This window comes from Schistocerca gregaria, chromosome 1 (genome assembly GCF_023897955.1).
Source record: "Schistocerca gregaria isolate iqSchGreg1 chromosome 1, iqSchGreg1.2, whole genome shotgun sequence".
Lineage (NCBI taxonomy): Eukaryota > Metazoa > Arthropoda > Insecta > Orthoptera > Acrididae > Schistocerca > Schistocerca gregaria.
Genome location: NC_064920.1, coordinates 753800218 through 753819987, shown reverse-complemented (window position 1 = coordinate 753819987; position 19770 = coordinate 753800218). Strand labels below are relative to the sequence as shown.

The 19770-nt window shown below is 40.6% G+C and overlaps 1 protein-coding gene across 2 annotated transcripts in view; it reads left to right on the top strand.

Moving 5' to 3' along the window:
* The window catches only part of LOC126267722 (prostaglandin E synthase 2), a 58714-nt gene extending 49976 nt beyond the window's left edge, over window positions 1-8738 (top strand). For both annotated transcript variants that reach the window (XM_049973027.1, XM_049973035.1), the window contains exons 5-6: window positions 7712-7812; window positions 8118-8738. In XM_049973027.1, the coding sequence (XP_049828984.1) occupies window positions 7712-7812; window positions 8118-8379 (363 nt within the window). In that variant the 3' untranslated portion in view covers window positions 8380-8738. The remainder of the gene's footprint in view (window positions 1-7711; window positions 7813-8117) is intronic.
* The last annotated feature ends 11032 nt before the right edge of the window (window positions 8739-19770 follow it).

Genomic DNA, 19770 nt, shown 5'->3' with positions numbered 1-19770 from the left:
ATGCTCCGTGTACTGAACAGTGGCCTATATAGGACATTGATTTGCAACCTGGCGTCAGTTCTCAGCGGGACTCATCAGATAAGGAGCATTTTCCTGAAGATGGCGAACAGTTGGATCGCCGAAATATCGAGTCAAGTCGATTTTAGGGTCCGGCAGCAAACCCGAAGAGATTTTCATGGTACTATTTACATGTGTAGACTTTCACAACTTCCCATAAAATGTACTTTCACAACACACCCATAGCACAAGAAGTCTGTATTACACTTGCAGTGCAAAAGTGCTCATTGAATCTGTGATGCTGACAACATGGAGCCAGAACTGCAGAAGCTGGAAGCTGTATACCACCTTCAGAGCTAACGATGTAAGCATCAACAAAAAGTCATACACACAAAGAACAGGAGTGACAGAGATCTGGAGATAGAACAAAATGTACTACTATTGTACCATACAGTCATGGTCCATGTGGAGAAAATTCTTGCCCAAGTGAACATTAAACTGATCTGTCAGATCAAAAACAAAAATAGAAGACAATCAAGGATGGCATTGATACCCTGCACACTCAGGGTGTTTGGGAGGTCCACACACATGGAATAATTTACTTCAGAGGGACAGGGCAGCCTATACTCAGTGGTATTACATGCCCTGAAGCAGCACATTAATACAACATTTTACAACATGACACAGTGTACAGCAAACTAGTGTTTTGTGGAAAGCATGCCATTTTCTATCTCCATGTCAATAGCACATGCTTCAATGTGCATTGTGAAAGCAAAGTTACACAAGTTATTAATTAGATAATAAACAGTTTTGGTTTCTCTGACTTCCTATTTAATATAACTGGATAGATAAAATATCTACTCGCCAAATGATGGCACGAGAAAAGGCTTACAAAAGTCAAGGAAATGCACAGTGCACCTATTATCACCCAGTACTATCCTCGTCCTGTATGTATTGATTGGCTACTTCAACAAGGCTATGGTTCATAAAATCGTTCGTTCTTTATACAGTTTTGCCCACCACAACTAGAATAGCTTTTCATGATCCCCATTTCCTCCCGCTCCCGTATCCTGCTCAGTCCCTATGCTCCTTGTGCATCCATTTCCCAATGCTATGGTCCCTACCCCGGTAACAGTCATCACTGAATTTTAACTCTACACCAGAGTATGTGCCAGTTTGATAAGAGAGAGATGCAGGTAGAAGTATGGCTGTAAGGGCAGCTCATGAGTCATGGTTGGATAGCTCAGCCAGTAGAGCTCTTACCCATGAAAGGCTAAGGTCCCAGGTTTTGAGTCCCAGTCCAGCACACAGTTTTAATCCACCAGGAAGTTTAAAATTCAGAATTTTTTTTTTAGTGACAGTATGGTCTTTCCCATGTCTATTTTTTACAACTATTTTGAGCTTTCAAATTTTTAAACCAGGCCAAAGGATTTACTGTTTTGATAATCTATTTCATTGACGCACTCTGATATTTGACCTGGGTCTACAAATATGCAAAAACTCTTAAAGCTTTTTATGAAACAAACTTTATTAATATTCTACAGCTTCTTTTCTCTGTGTCTACATATTTATTTCTCAACATTGTCATCCTGGCAATGAACACATTTCTCCCAACATGGGACTAGTTTCTTGATAGTGTCACTGTAGAATGTTTGACTTTGTTGATGAAGCCACAACCTCGCCTTTGCTTGTACTGTTTCATCAGTATCAAGGCGAAGTTCTCAGAGGTGTTCTTAAGTTTTGGAAACCGTTGAAAATAAGGTGGGGCCAAGTTAGGACCGTATGGAGGATGAACTGTGACATTGAACCAAAGACACTGGCTTGTTGCAGATGTTGCAGAATTTGGGCGCGGTCTGGCATTGTCGTGCCAAAGGAGAGGGTGCCCAGTGTGTGGGGGAAGTCTTCAGATTCATGCTTTCAGGAACTTGATTGTAGTATGCTGTTTCTCATGTGCTGACGTAGTTACACACCACCACATTACACGCAATAATTCAGATCCCTCTTGTGGCAGAGGGTTGCATCTTGTGTCAGCAAAGCAGGAAAGGTGACTGAATGATCTGCATGACATGTAATACTTTACTAATACTGAGAAAGGAATAAAAAATTTGGAGGCTTTACTTTACAGCACACACTCATATAATAATGACACCATCAAACATAATTTTAGAAATTTAACTCTTTCATACTGTAATTCCTAATTCAGCTTTGACAACAGACCATACGGTCTTTGTTGTATTTTTATGTCATGGAAATAGCTTATTATTTGGCTTTTATTTTGCTGTATTCACAACATTGTTAAACATATCATTCTAGTGCCTAAAATAACAGTTGGATACTTATATTTAATTGTTACTTTGTTATGATAGATTCTGGTGGAAAGATTTTGTTGACTGCACCTTGAACACTGCCTAAGAACTTAACATAATTTGCACTATTTGAAGTATTAGGACAAAGAGGCTTTGTGTTTCATTTACCTTATTATGAACCAGAGTTAAATTTTCTCGATTAAAATTTCTTTTTATGTAATTATTTTTATGTAGGACTTCCTTGCGTGTTTTTGGCAGTTTAGGGAACTGTTCTGAATGGTGAGACTGTCCCTAACAAAAAAGAAAAAAAAGTAGACAAATCTTCAGGTCCATAATATGTTAAAATGTCATCAGTATAGGTAAAAGGCTCATTTTGTATGTCATATTTAGAAAAAAAAGTAGTTTGAATCCTTAGATCTTTTCTCACCAAAGTGCTTACTCATTGCTGCACTGAAATGAATTTATCACCACACACATGAACACACCTTTCTAGTTCATCCTTGATAGTGTCGCCCTAACCACCGTCTGCTTCACGTCTGCTATGCAGCGAGCTACCTTAATTTAAGTATTAACTGTATTTTTCTTACTTGTCACTTCTTCTTCTGCGTGTTTTTGCTTTTAGGAAGCTTTAATAGTCGAGTGCTATTAAGTGTTCCATAGATCTCGTGTTTGTTTTGAATACAGTCAGAGTGTCCCTTTAGTCAGCCATAGTGCTAGTAGTGCTAGTGTTTGTTTTGAATACAGTCCAGAGACAGGTAGTGCTATTTTCCTTGTTTTCTACAAGGAGTGGTTAGCAATCACAGTTTAGTCAATAATCAACCGCCTTTAGTGAATTAGCAGTCTATTTAAAAGTTTATTAACACTCTATAGTAAATTGACTTCTTAGGATGGATAGGATGTGTGGCTGCTGTGTACGGACGCAGGAGGAGCTGGCCACTCTTCGCGAACAGCTGAGCGTGTTGATGGCCGCGGTCAGCCGTCTTCAGGCTGCTGCCTCGGAGTGTAGCGGCAGTGGGGAGTCTGGTGCGTTGCAAGGTACACCCCAGGTGTTACATGCTTCACCCACTGTCCCTGCTGTCGAGACATCTTCGCGGGTACCGGGCGCGGTTGAGCCACCCTCTCCCCAAGGGGAGTGGCGGGTTCAGCGGCGTTCGCGGCGCACGAGGCGGAGGGTCAATGTGGAGGCTGGCCGTGTGGCATCGCCCGCTCTGCCTGTGAGTGGACATGTGGCTGCTCCTTCAGCAAGGTCCGAGCAGGCACATGGGGGGAGGGGTTTATTAGTTATTGGGAGCTCCAACGTTAGGCGGGTGATGGAGCCCCTTAGGGAAATAGCGGAAAGGTCGGGGAAGAAGGCCAGTGTTCACTCTGTCTGCTTGCCGGGGGGCCTCATCCGAGATGTGGAGGAGGCCCTACCGGCGGCGATAGAGGGCACTGGGTGCACCCGACTGCAAATTGTTGCTCATGTCGGCACCAATGACTCCTGCCGTCTGGGTTCAGAGGTCATCCTCAGTTCGTACAGGCGGCTGGCGGAGTTGGTGAAGGCGGAAAGCCTCGCTCGCGGGGTGGAATCAGAGCTAACTATTTGTAGTATCGTTCCCAGAACCGATCGCGGTCCTCTGGTTTGGAGCCGAGTGGAAGGCTTAAACCAGAGGCTCAGACGATTCTGCGGAGAGCTGGGGTGCAAATTTCTCGACCTCTGCTATTGGGTGGAGAAATGTAGGGTCCCTCTGAATAGGTCAGGCGTGCACTACACGCCGGAAGCGGCTACGAGGGTAGCGGAGTACGTGTGGAGTGCACATGAGGTTTTTTTAGGTTAGAGAATTCCCTCCCTAGGCCCGACAAGACGCCTCCTGAGACGCGGCAAGGCAGGAGTAGGCAAAATGCAACAAGGAATAACAATATTAATGTGCTTATAGTAAACTGCAGGAGCGTCTATAGAAAGGTCCCAGAACTGCTCTCATTAATAAACGGTCACAACGCCCATATAGTACTAGGAACAGAAAGTTGGCTGAAACCAGACGTAAACAGTAATGAAATCCTAAACTCAGATTGGAATGTATACCGCAGAGATAGGCTGGACAGTGAAGGGGGAGGCATGTTTATAGCGATAAGAAGTGCAATAGTATCGAAGGAAATTGACGGAGATTCGAATTGTGAAATGATTTGGGTGAAGGTCAAGGTTAAAGCAGGCTCAGACATGGTAATTGGATGTCTCTATAGGCCCCCGGGCTCAGCAGCTGTTGTGGCTCAGCACCTGAAGAATAATTTGGAAAATATTTCGAGTAGATTTCCCCACCATGTTATAGTTCTGGGTGGAGATTTTAATTTGCCGGATATAGACTGGGAGACTCAAACGTTCATAACGGGTGGCAGGGACAAAGAATCCAGTGAAATATTTTTAAGTGCTTTATCTGAAAACTACCTTGAGCAGTTAAACAGAAAACTGACTCGTGGCGATAACATATTAGACCTTCTGGTGACAAACAGACCCGAACTATTTGAATCAGTTAATGCAGAACAGGGAATCAGCTATCATAAAGCGGTTACTGCATCGATGATTTCAGCCGTAAATATAAATATTAAAAAAGGTAGGAAGATTTTTCTGTTTAGCAAAAGTGACAAAAAGCAGATTTCAGAGTACTTGGTGGCTCAACACAAAAGTTTTGTCTCAAGTACAGACAGTGTTGAGGATCAGTGGACAAAGTTCAAAACCATGGTACAATATGCGTTAGATGAGTATGTGCCAAGCAGGATCGTAAGAGATGGGAAAGAGCCACCGTGGTACAACAACCGAGTTAGAAAACTGCTGCGGAAGCAAAGGGAACTTCACAGCAAACATAAATATAGCCAAAGCCTTGCAGACAAACAAAAATTACGCGAAGCGAAATGCAGTGTGAGGAGGGCTATGCGAGAGGCTTTCAATGAATTCGAAAGTAAAGTTCTATGTACTGACTTGGCAGAAAATCCTAAGAAATTTTGGTCCTATGTCAAAGCGGTAGGTGGATCAAAACAAAATGTCCAGACACTCTGTGACCAAAATGGTACTGAAACAGAGGATGACAGATTAAAGGCCGAATTACTAAATGTCTTCTTCCAAAGCTGTTTCACAGAGGAAGACTGCACTGTGCTTCCTTCTCTAGATTGTCGCACAGTTGACAAAATGGTAGATATCGAAGTAGACGACAGAGGGATAGAGAAACAATTAAAATCGCTCGAAAGAGGAAATGCCGCTGGTCCTGATGGAATACCAGTTCGATTTTACTCAGAGTACGCGAAGGAACTTGGCCCCCCTTCTTGCAGCGGTGTACCGTAGGTCTCTAGAAGAGCGAAGCGTTCCAAAGGATTGGAAAAGGGCACAGGTCATCCCCGTTTTCAAGAAGGGACGTCGAACAGATGTGCAGAACTATAGACCTATATCTCTAACGTCGATCAGTTGTAGAATTTTGGAACACGTATTATGTTCTAGTATAATGTCTTTTCTGGAGACTAGAAATCTACTCTGTAGGAATCAGCATGGGTTTCGAAAAAGACGGTCATGTTAAACCCAGCTCGCACTATTCGTCCACGAGACTCAGAGGGCCTTAGACACGGGTTCACAGGTAGATGCCGTGTTTCTTGACTTCCGCAAGGCTTTTGACACGGTTCCCCACAGTCGTTTAATGAACAAAGTAAGAGCATACGGACTATCAGATCAATTGTGTGATTGGATTGAGGAGTTCCTAGATAACAGAACACAGCATGTCATTCTCAATGGAGAGAAGTCTTCCGAAGTAAGAGTGATTTCAGGTGTGCCGCAGGGGAGTGTCATAGGACCGTTGCTATTCACAATATACATAAATGACCTGGTGGATGACATCGGAAGTTCACTGAGGCTTTTTGCAGATGATGCTGTGGTGTATCGAGAGGTTGCAACAATGGAAAATTGTACTGAAATGCAGGAGGATCTGCAGCGAATTGACGCATGGTGCACGGAATGGCAATTGAATCTCAATGTAGACAAGTGTAATGTGATGCGAATACATAGAAAGATAGGTCCCTTATCATTTAGCTACAAAATAGCAGGTCAGCAACTGGAAGCAGTTAATTCCATAAATTATCTGGGAGTACTCATTAGGAGTGATTTAAAATGGAATGATCATATAAAGTTGATCGTCGGTAAAGCAGATGCCAGACTGAGATTCATTGGAAGAATCCTAAGGAAATGCAATCCGACAACAAAGGAAGTAGGTTACAGTACGCTTGTTCGCCCAATGCTTGAATACTGCTCAGCAGTGTGGGATCCGCACCAGGTAGGGTTGATAGAAGAGATAGAGAAGATCCAACGGAGAGCAGCGCGCTTCGTTACAGGATCATTTAGTAATTGTGAAAGCGTTACGGAGATGATAGATAAACTCCAGTGGAAGACTCTGCAGGAGAGACGCTCAGTAGCTCGGTACGGGCTTTTGTTAAAGTTTCGAGAACATACCTTCACTGAAGAGTCAAGCAGTATATTGCTCCCTCCTACGTATACCTCGCGAAGAGACCATGAGGATAAAATCAGAGAGATTAGAGCCCACACAGAAGCATACCGACAATCCTTCTTTCCACGTACAATACGAGACTGGAATAGAAGGGAGAACCGATAGAGGTACTCAGGGTACCCTCCGCCACACACCGTCAGGTGGCTTGCGGAGTATGGATGTAGATGTAGATGTAGATGTAGATATCTGGTGAATCTGGATGTCAGCCTTGTCAGAGCTCCATTTTCCAGGATATAAAACACCAATTACAACAGTTGTGGGACAGCTTATCTCGGGAGAGGATACAATGGCTTTATGACACCCTTCCAAACTGAGACAGTGCATACATCCAGGTTAGAGGGAGCGCAGAACCATAGTGGTAAGTGGGCTCCTATCACCCAAGTTCTTTGAGAATCTGACTTCATTTTGTAATGACATAACCTCTCAATTTGTGAAATTTCATTTCATTTCATCCTCCCCTCCTGATGCTTAACTTTCTTGTCAGCAGTGTATTCGTAAGCATGTTTTAAAAATGAATGACTTACTGCCAGTAGTAATACATGGAGATACCACAATTAGAAGTAAAGGAGAATTCTTCTTATCCCTTTGTTGAGAATGGAATGTCAACCATTTACACACATTTTATTTTATTTCAAATTTACTAATGCTCTTAGATATTTTAGTAATGTTTTACAATAATTAATGAGTATAAATATATTTTATGATGTGAAGAAATTTGGATTAGCTGTAAAACAGTAACAGGAAACTTAGTAGGCTTTCAGACAAACTGCAAAACATAAATCCCGAAAGCATTTTTCGGAAGAGTTTCTCCAATCATGGATTAAATTTGCACCTATTGTACAGTTCCAATATGTAGGTCATGTGCTAAATTATGCACTTGTTTTGCAGGTTGGCGAGTGGGACAAACTGTTTCCAGCATGGGAAAGGTTTATCATGGTATATGTTGGTGCCGTTGCAATGTGGATTATTGGCAAGAGATTGAAGAGAAGGTACTTTATTGTCCATTTGAAAAAAGTTAACTAATCCTACAAATAATTCTTGTGAAAATACCGAGTCATAGAAAACTGTGAAGACAATATAATTATCTGTTAAAAAGTTGTCATTGGTTTCCAGTACATACAAATGTATTGAGAGACATATTGAGTAAATGTTCCATGTGAAAAACCAGTAAACCAAATTATCTTGATGTAAATACCTTACATCTGAGTATCTTTTTCATGCTCTCTCCCTCTCATCTTGTTCTGATTAATTATCTTAATTGTATGCTGATATTTTGTTTGTGCTCTTGTTTTAGGCATAACCTGAAAGACGATGTTCGACAGTCTCTCTATGATGAATGCAATTTTTGGATAAAAACCATAAAGAAACAAGGGACACCATTTCTGGGAGGAAGCAGACCAAACTTAGCTGATTTGGCTGTGTATGGTGCTCTGACTAGTATAGAAGGTTGTAATGCTTTTGCAGACCTTCTTGCAAACACGAAGATAGGACCGTGGTACAGTGCAATGAAAGAATCAGTTCAGAATCATGCAGGAAGTGTGGCAATGAGCAGTTGATGATTACCTTACTGACTGCCATTAGTGACATTTTGAGATTACATATGCGAAACATTTCTGATCACTGTGGAAAATAGTCATTGTTATGTGCAGCCATGCATTAATAAATGCAGAGTTACTACCAATGAGTCAGTTTTGTTGAGGATATGTTAACGTGCATCAGATATGGTTGTAACCCAGTGGCACTATTATTTGGATAGTTTATGATTTATATTTTATTGCATGGCAAAATAATAAAGAGCTTTGTTCCTATTTTTAAGTTCCTGTTTATGTGATTTAGTGAAGGAAACTTCTTCAGGAATAATATTTATAACGATTGCTTGCTAATGTACAAAGAACAATAACAGTTATGAAGAACACTGGCTGTGACTGTTATTAACTGTAAAGTTGTCCACGACACATCCAAATCCTAACTAATGTGTTTTCTTTGCTTGACTGCATCAATTTGAAATGAGTATTACGATAAGTTACATTAAGGATGCTTTCCAGTGGTGTATTGTTTGAAAGCAAGCACTTATTAGTATAGTGAGCTGACAAAAGTGATGGATACCTCCTAATATTTTTCCTAGCGTAGTGCAGCAGCTCAACGTGACATGGATTCAACTAAGTCATTGGAAGCCTTGAGGAAATATTGTTGGAAGCCTTGAGGAAATATTGAGCCACATTGCTTTTACACCCGTTCATATTTATGAAAGTGTTGCTGGTGCATGATTTTTGTTCATGAACTGACATCTTGATTTGTCCCATAAATGTTCAACGGGATTCATGTTGGGTGATCTGGGTGGCCAAATCATTCACTTGAACTGTCCAATATGTTCTTCAAACCAATCTCGAACAATTGCGACTTGATGACATGGTGCATTGTCACCCACAAAATTTCCATTGTTGTTTTGGAACATGAAGTGCATGAATGGCGGCAAATGGCCTTCAAGTTGTCAAACATAACCATTTCCAGTCTTTGATCAGTTCAGTTGGATCAGAGGACCCATGTAAACACAGCCCACACAGTTATGGAGCCACTGCCAGCTTGCACAGTGCTTTATTGACAATTTGGATCCATGGCTTTGTGGGGTCTGCACCACACCATCAGCCCTTACTAACTGAAATCAGGACTCAACTGACCAGGCACACTTTTCGTGTCATCAAGGGTTCAATTGAAATGGTCAGAAGCCCAGGAGAGGTGCTGCAGGCGATGTCATATTAGCAAGGGTACTGGCATCAGTTGTCTAGTGCCGCAGTTCATTTGCAGCAGTTTCACTGCACCAATCCAGTGGCTACATTCATCATACATCCCACATCGATTTCTATGGTTATCTTACGCAGTGTTGCTTGTCTGTTAGCACTGACAATTGTAAGCAAACACTGGTGCTCTTGGTTGTTAAGTGAATGCTGCCGGTCACAGCGTTGCCTGTGGTGAGAGTCAGTGCCTGAAATTTTGTATTCTTGTCATGCTCTCGACACTGTGGATCTTCGAATATTGAATTCCCAAGTGATTTCTCAAACAGAATGTCCCATGCATCTAGTTACAACCGCCATTCCAGTTTCAGAATCTGTTAATTCCTTCCACGCATCCATAATCACATCGGAAACTGTTCATGTGAATCATCTGAGTACCAGTGACAGCACTGCCAATACACTTCACTTTTATACCTTGTGTATGCGATTTTACTGCCGCCTGTATATGTGGGTTTTGCTATCCCATGGCTCCTCTCACGCACACAAACACACACACACTACTCCTCTCTTACTACTTTTTTTTAGTCAAAAGTGTTGTAAAATTATATCTTCACAGTAACTAGTCTAGCTATTTTAGTCTGTTTAATCTGTTAGAATACAAGTGTGGTACCTATAATGACTGCATACATTGTTTGGACTGTTGAGGACTGTTATTGAGACATTACCGTACTCTGCATTTTTGTAGTCATTATTGAAGGAGGATCATTCACCTTCTTGTAACTCCCATTTTCATTTCCAGTGAATTTGGAAGAACAGTTTTTGAGTTCTGACATACCCTTTTCCCCTATAACTCACTGCCATTCATCACAAGATCTCCTTAACATTTTACTTTAATGTGTTAGTGTAAGTTCCTAGTTATCATAAAATGTGATTAAAAATTAACATGCTTAATGATTATAAGCCTGAACACATTACCCTGAAAAACATTGTCCTCGTTTTTGATTAAAAATGTAACCAGATCAATAGAAGATGAAATAAGTAGACTCTGGTCCTCAGTTAGTAAAATAAAAGAAGGTAGTTAAAAACAGAAACTGAAGTTGTAGGGCTAGGGCCCCTGTACAGAGGTGGCATAGATCAGGGAGAACTTGAGGTAATACACCCATCCCTCCAACCGACAGGTATGGGATGCTGTTTTCCACTGAAACTGAGCCAGGGAGAGAGAATTCATGCGTTAGGACACATGCAAAGAAAGTTAAGTGGGGAAGGAAGTAAAATGCGGTAGGAACCTGCTAATCGTCAACAGTTCAAATTTATAGGGAATAATGATACTCCTTTGGGAAATGGCAGCGAGTGGTGTGAAAGATTTCTCTTGTGTTTGCCTTGAGACCTCATTCAACATGTTGAAGTTACTATTACGAGGGTAACTGAGGAAAAAAAAAAGTACAACCAATGGCAGATAGTAGGGCACCTTGGGAGAAACCATGCTTTTTGTCTGGGCTTCAAGGTCATAATCAGATCATTCTAGTGATTTGCTCATGGAATTTCAATGAAGCTCTGTTACAGCATTGTCCCCAGAACTGATTGGAACCCTCAGGTTCCGAGCAGAATATAGACTTTGGGACTATAGACTTTGAAAGTTTTGTGATAAACTAGGCTGTGGTTTCATGGACTTAAACTCCATAGGGTTCAGAATAAGTATAACTTCACCCTAAATGAGTGAGGGGTTTAATACACATCAGAAGCAGCTATGCAGGTGGCTGATTGTGTGTGAAGTACAAAGCTTAAGCAACTCTCCACCCAATCCAGTCCTAAAGAGCAGTGGAGCTCATACATTGTTATGTACAGGAAGCTGGGTAAAAACTGAAATTGACAGCAGTGAGCAGATTTTGAAAGGATAGGCTAATGGAAAATGGAAATGGTGTATTTGTCACAGTAGACAAGAAGCTCAGATCCACCGAAATAGAAACTGAAGTTGCATGTGAGACTTTTTAAGCTAGACTTGGTATCAAGGGTCAACATGAAGTTAAAACTGGATGTTTCTGTTGACCAGATGTAACAAAAAAACCTGTGTACCAGTATGAATGTTCCCCAATCATATTGTCATCATTGGAGTAGACTTTAAAAGTTCAACAATCAGTTGGAAACATTACAGTTTTGTAAGGGGTGGTCATGACAAGACATCCTACAAAACTTTACAAAATGCCTTCACTGAAAACCACCTAGAATTGGCAGATCAGAAACCCACTCATGATGAAAATATGTTATCGTCTATTGGTATCAAATAATCCTGACCTCTATGAAGATTTTCATCTTGAAACTAGTATCAGTGACCAGGAGGCAGCTGTAACTACAATGATTACCCAAATGCAAAGGGCATCTAAATCTAGTAGAAAGATGTGAATATCCAGTAAGCCAGATAAAGAGGCAGTCATGTGATCTCTGACCAGAAGCATGTAGCACAACTGTGGCTGAATATTAGAAGAATAGTTGACTGTGGGACTGATGAACTTGCTGTTTAGTCCCTTAATCCCCACTGGATAGATATGCATCTAGTAGAATAGTGACTACTATGTAATATTTGTAAATCAAAGCATTGGTCTGTAGGTAGAGAAATGCTGAATGAAGCACATTTGGCTGTTAAAAGGACAATATATGAACCCTTTAGTGACTACCGTAGCAGAAGCTTATTGAAATATCTCTTGCAGAACCCAAAGAAACATTTTGTCACACGTAAAGGCTGTTGGAGACATCTAAGTCAGTCCAGACACTAATAAATGACACAGGAACTTAAAAGAATGTATCAAAGCAAAAACAGAAATTCTGCATTTAAATGTTTCTTTATTAGGGAAGTATTGGCCCAATTTACTCCTTTCACCTCTGCAGAGATGAATGTGACAGGTGCTAGTGTAAGTGGTGTTAGCAACAGCCAAAATCACTGAAATTAACAAGAGTCCAGGATCTGAAGACTGCAAAGGTCACACTTGTCTACAAGAGGTCATCCACAAAACTAATGTTCTATCCCATCAACATCCATAAGTTGTAGAATCCTAGGACATACAATGATGAACTGAAATATTTTGACTGCTGCACATCATACGTTGGAATACCACTTGGTGGCACTATGGGGACATGATGTTACAAGGGAAATATATAAACAGAACAGAGATGAATGAGGCACCATTCTAGTAGACTAACAATATTGGCTGCAAATGAAGAAGTCCACTGACATTAGAAACTTTGATTAAGGGCAAATTGTTAAGGTGCATGGGAATGAGCGTCTCAGAAATGATGAAGGTGATTGGTTGTTCGCATACTACTGTTTGGAGCATCTGTGGAGAGTTGTTGAAGGATGGTGCATCCAGTGGGCAACATGGTGTTGGAAGTTCATGCCTTATCATGGAATGTGGTGGCTGGAGGCTTGCCTGCCCATAAAATAGAATAGTTGGGGATCTGATGCTGGTCTGATGACAGTACAGTGCTGGTGCAAGCACAAGTATTTTGGAGCACACTGTTTAGCACACATTATTGAACATGAGGTTCTGCAGCAGACCATGTTCCCACATTAACTCAATGACATCATCAACTGCTATTGCAGTGGGCATATGGTCATCAGGATAGTATCATGGATCAAACGAAATGCATCACCTACTCTGGTGAATCGCATCCCTTATGCACAAAGCTGATGATTATACTCAATACACAGTCATGCAAGTGAACAGATGCTCCACACATGCAATGCATTGTCAACACAGGCTGGTGGGAGCAGTATCATGCTACAAGGGACATTCATGTAGGCTTCTGTGGGACCTATAGTAGTAATCAAAAGCGCAGTAACAGTTGTGGTCTATGTGAACTGTGTTGATCACTGCTGCCCCTTAAATGCTTCATTTCTCCCCAAACAGCAGTGCCAATTTCCAGCAGGATAACTGTCTATGTTACGAGGTCAGAATCGTACTGCTGTGATTTGAGATGTGTGTGAGTGAACTGGGGTTGATGTCTTGGGCACCAAATTCACCTAAACTGAACCCCGCGGAACACATCTAGTATGCTCTCTCACATTAGCTCTACGCCCACATACCCCCTCCTATAATTTACAGGATTTGTATGACAAGTGCACAGCCGTCTAGTGCCACGTACCTATGGATGCCTACTAGGCCCTTGTTGAATCCATATTGTGCAGAATCACTGCTTTGTTATACTTCGAAGATAGATGACCAGTTTATTAAGTAAGCGGTCATAATGTTTTGGTTCTTCAGTGTAAACAAATTATCTCTAATAGAAAGACCTCCATGCTCATCAGCACTGCTTCCAAAACATTGATCATGTTAAACTTGACTTGCATTTTTCTCACATGACATCCTTAAACCAATTCATAACAGCAATCATGCGGTTGCAGTACTCCTTAACTTCTGAAAAGCATTTTACTAGGTGCATATCAACAATTATTAACAAAAGTTTGATTATTCATGATATCTAATAAAATTTGTGACTTGACTGAGGATTTCTTGGTAGGGACAGAAGTAGTAACTTCAGGGGATGTGTTGTGGGACTCTTGCTGTTCATGTATATTAATGACCAAGCAAATAATATTGTCACCTCAGAGTTTTTGCTGGTGGTGTACTTATGTATAATGAAGTACTATCTAAAAAGGGCTGCAGAAAGATCTAGTCAGATCTTGATAAGAGTTCATAGTGTTCCAAAGTTGGCAACTTGTTTTATTTGTTCAAAAATATTAAACTGTGCACTTCACCAAACAGAAAAGTATTCTATGACTACAACGTGGCACTTGGAATCAGTCAACTTGTACAAATTCTTTAATGTAACAGTTTGATGGGATATGAATTTGAATGATCATAAAGGCTCAGCCATGGGTGATGTAAGTGGCATACATAAGTTAATTGGCAAGATACCAGGAGAATGCAGTTGGCTTACAAACCACTTTGGCATGTCATCTTAGAATACTGAACAAGCATGTGAGACCCATACGAAGTACGACTAACAAAGGCATTAAATTATACAAAGAAGGATGGTGCCAATGGTTACATATTTGTTTGACTCACATAGATTCATGGATATGTTAAAAAACCAGAACAAGCATTATGTGAACAAATTGGGATATTCTTCATCCCTCTATGTATTGCTTCCATAGAGACCATGGAGATGGGATGTGAAGATGGGATTAGCCTAATTGTGGGATGCACAGACACACTTGCATTCTATAATTATATAATTGAAACAGGAAGGAACCCTAAATACTGTACCAGTTAAGTTCCCTCTGCCACGCACCTCGCAGTGGTTAGCATGGTATGTATGTAGATGAGGCATAAGCAGGAAAAACTGATGGTGTGAGAGGTGGTGTTTTAGGAAACACTGTGTGGAGGCTCCATACACATATGTATCTTCATTTTTTTCTTTTTTGTGCAATAACTCGTGTTAATAATTCCTGTTATGATGGTTCTGATATTGCTGGTGAACATGTTTTGCTGAATAGATCTAATTATGATGTAGTTTATTTGTTGTTGTAATATGATGATTTGAATATGCTGACTTCTTGCACTGTTATTTTCTCTCAAGAACTATCGTTTTCATTTGTTTGCACATATTTAACACTTTATGTTCAGATTTAAACTATGAAATCATAGGTGTAAAAAACAAACTGATTAAAAGGAAATTGTAAAAGGCTACTCGGCAAGCAGTATTATTACATTTAGCTTAGCTATGTAATTGGACAAAACCCTTATTTGATCTGTAATTGTAATTTAACTTTTTGTTCCTGAATTCACTCACTTCAAAGAAATGCAACAAAGGCCACCTTCTTTAGTCTTATTTTGTCAACATGCATTTTGGGTTTTCATTGATCTTTCACTGAATTAATGCAGTTACATATTTATCATAACTTTGTTGCCTGCATAACAGTGGAACAATGGGAAAATGACTCACAGCACAGAGAATAGTCACGGGATTCAAAGTGTAGGCAACAAAATGATGATAAATAGTAACTGCATTGACACTGATTGCCCTTGAGGCTGCCAGAGCCCACATCAGGACCATTTGTGCCCACTGGCAGCCTCATGCATGTTTGTAACACAACTAAAGTCACATGTTGCTCATTGATGAAATATAAAATGTGATTGTTCCATGACCTCGAGATGCAACCTTGTGTTGGCTAAATAGTATGAGCTGAGCTATGGCTGTAGTTGCTTCTTACACTTCTACCTGCTGTTGATTTCTGTCCATTAATTTGTATTTCTGGATTGAGTTGATGTATGTTTACAGGAAATTAGGCACAATGTCTTGTTTAAAGATTTAATTTACTTTCAAATTTTAACAAAGTTGTTATCACTAATTACATCAATAAAAAAAAAAGAAAAAAAATGCACCACAAAGGAATTATCTGAATAGAATAGAAATTGGTTGATGTGATATGCATGTACAGACAAACAAATGATTACAATTTCAGAAAAATTTGATGTTTTATTCAAGATTAAGAGCTTCACAAATTGAAATCAATAATGTGTTGGTCCACCTCTGGCCCTTATGCAGTCAGGTATTTGGCTTGGTATTGATTGACAGTGTTGGATGTCCTCCTCAGGCATACCATGCTAAATTCTCTCCAATGGTGCATTAGATTGTAAAAATCCAGAGCTGGTTGGAGGGCCCTGCTCATATTGCTCCAAACTTTCTCAACTGGGGCAAAATGAAGTAATCTTGCAGGCCAAGGTACGGTTTGGTAAGCACAGTGACAAGGAGTAGCAACTCTCGCTGTGTGCAGGCGGCCATTATCTTGCTGAAATGTAAGAACAGGAGTGTTTGGCAGGATGTGCAACAAAACAGGGCATAAAACATAGTTGATGTACTGCTGCGTTGTAAGGGTCCTGCAGGTGACAGCTAAAGAGGTCCTGCTATGAAATGAAATGGTACCTCAAATGATAACTTCTGGTTGTCGGGCTGTATGGCGGGCACCAATCAGTGTGGTATCCCACTGTTGCCAAGAACATTTCCAGGCATTTCAGGGCTCGGTTCAAAGCTGGACACATGACAAATGATTCTACTCCAGTCAGTGAGATTCAGGCAGAATTCTGCTAATCTTGTTTCATTATAAACATTGAGGTCTGAATTATCATGTAATATAAACGATTTTTAATTAAATGGATCCTGTACAGTCAGTCAGTGGGATGTCACAAAATTATAACCACCAAAAAATACCTGGTTTCACTGATGAAGAATTACTCAGGATGTTGCAAGAATCTTATTTTGATTTAGGTGATCGAGAATTATTGAATTTTTGTGATGGAGAAGATGAATTTATGGAAGTTTACTAATGACACTGATAGTGGCGATGAGCATGATTTGATAGTTACAGTGATGTTAATGGGAAGAAATTCAGTGGTTCTTGTGTATATACACTGAAGCGCCAAAGAAAATGGTACAGGCATGCATATTCAAATAGAGAGATATGTAAACAGGCAGAATACCGCACTGTGGTCGGCAAACACCTATATAGGACAATAAATGTCTCGCGCAGTCATTAGATTGGTTATTGTTGTTACAATGGCAGGTTTTCAAGATTTAAGTGAGTCTGAATGAACAATGGGACACAGCATCTCTGAGGTAGTAATGAAGTGGGGATTTTCCTGTATGACTGTTTCACGAATGTATCATGAATATCAGGAATCTCTGAGATTGCTGTAGCTGGAAAAAAATACTGAAAGAACAGAATCAATAATGACTGAAGAGAATCGTTCAACGTGACAGAAGTGCAACCATTCCACAAACTGCTGCAGATTTCAGTATTGGGCCCTCAACAAGTGTCAGGGTGCGAACCATTCAATGAAACATCACCGATATGGGCTTTCGGAGCTGAAGGCCCATTCGTGTACCTTTGATGACTGCACGACACAAAGATTTATGCTTCACCTGGGCCCATCAACACTGACAATAGACTGTTGATGACTGGAGGCATGTTGCCTAATTGGACCAGCGACGTTTCAAATTGTATTGAGCGAAAGGATGTGTACTGGTTTGGAGACAACCTCATGAATCCAGGAACCCTTTATGTCAGCAGGGGACTGTTCAAGCTGGTGGGGATCCCCACAGTGGTGTGTGCATTTGGAATGATATGTCTAGATATGACTCTGACAGTGACATGTACGTAAGCATCCTGTCTGATCACTTGCATCCATTCATGTCCATTGTGCATTCTGATGAGCTTGGTCAATTCCAGCAGGACAATATGACACCTCCCAAGTCGAGAATTGTTACAGAGTGGCTCCAGGAACACACTTCTGAGTTCAAACACTTCTGCTGGCCAGCAAACTTGCCAGACATGAACATTATTGATTATTGAGCGTATCTGGGATGCCTTGCAATGTGCTGTTCACAAGAGATCTACATCCCATCATACACTTGCAGATTTATGGACAGCCCTTCAGGATGCATGGTGTCAATTTCTTGCAGCACTACATCAGACATCAGTCAAGTCTACGCCACATCGTGTTCTGGCTCTTGTGCATGCTCGTGTGGGCTCTACACAGTATTAGGCAGATGTACCAGTTTCTTTGGCTCTTCAGTGTAGAATCTGTCTGCAGTCACTGCAGAAATGGTGAATTGGTAGTATTCATTTGAAGTGGGTTGTATATATAGGCCAAGAAAAATTATATTACAGTACCATGTATCCTACAGAGAAATCTAACCAACTTTTCAGTGTAGTTTTTTCTTAGGAAGAAATTAATTTGAGTGCGACCAATAGATATGGCAAGTTGAAGTGCACAGATGAATTCTTTGAAAGCAATTAGTCCTAATATTTGTAAATGTACATGGGATTTATTATGTATACAACAGTAGAGTTTCAGTTTATGCAAGAGTGCTGGTTTATACTAGCCTTGCAAATGTAATGTGGAAAAATGTGGCAGGAAGTGTCACAATGCAGTTGCTGTTGTTGTTGTTGTTGTTGTTGTTGTTGTTGTCGTCGTTGTCTTCAGTCCTGAAACTGGTTTGATGCAGCTCTCCATGCTAATCGATCCTGTGCAACCTCCTTCATCTCCCAGTACCTACTGCAACCTGCATCCTTCTGAATCTGCTCAGTGTATTCATCTCTTGGTCTCCCTCTACGATTTTTACCCTACATGCTGCCCTCCAATGCTAAATTTGTGATCCCTTGATGCCTCAGGACATGTCCTACCAGCTGATCCCTTCTTCTAGTCAAGTTGTGACACAAACTTCTCTTCTCCCCAATCCTATTCAATACCTCCTCATTCGTTATGTGATCTACCCACTTAATCTTCAACATTCTTCTGTAGCACCACATTTCGAAAGCTTCTATTCTCTTCTTGTCCAAACTATTTATTGTCCATGTTTCACTTCCATACATGGCTACACTCCATACAAATACTTTCAGAAATGACTTCCTGACACTTAAATCTACACTCGATGTTAACAAATTTCTCTTCTTGAGAAACGCTTTCCTAGCCATTGCCAGTCTACATTTTATATCCACTCTACTTCAACCATCATCAGTTATTTTGCTCCCCAAATATCAAAACTCCTTTACTACTTTAAGTGTCTCATTTCCTAATCTAATTCCCTCAGCATCACCCGACTTAATTCGACTACATTCCATTACCCTCGTTTTGCTTTTGTTGATGTTCATCTTATATCCTCCTTTCAAGACACTGTCCATTCCATTCAACTGATCTTCCAAGTCATTTGCTGTCTCTGACAGAATTACAATGTCATCTGCGAACCGCAAAGTTTTTATTTCCTCTCCCTGGATTTTAATACCTACCCCAAACTTTTCTTTTGTTTCCTTTACTGCTTGCTCAATATACAGGTTGAATAACATCGGGGAGAGGCTACAACCCTGTCTCACTCCCTTCCCAACCACTGCTCCCCTTTCATGCCCCTTGACTCTTGGAACTGCCATCTGCTTTCTGTACAAATTGTAAATAGCCTTTCGCTCCCTGTATTTTACCCCTGACACCTTTAGAATTTGAAAGAGAGTATTCCAGTCAACATTGTCAAAAGCTTTCTCTAAGTCTACAAATGCTAGAAACATAGGTTTGCCTTTCCTTAATCTTTCTTCTAAGATAAGTCGTAAGGTCAGTATTGCCTCACGTGTCCAACATTTCTATGGTATCCAAACTGATCTTCCCTGTGGTCGGCTTCTACCAGTTTTTCCATTCGTCTGTAAATAATTTGCGTTAGTATTTTGCAGCT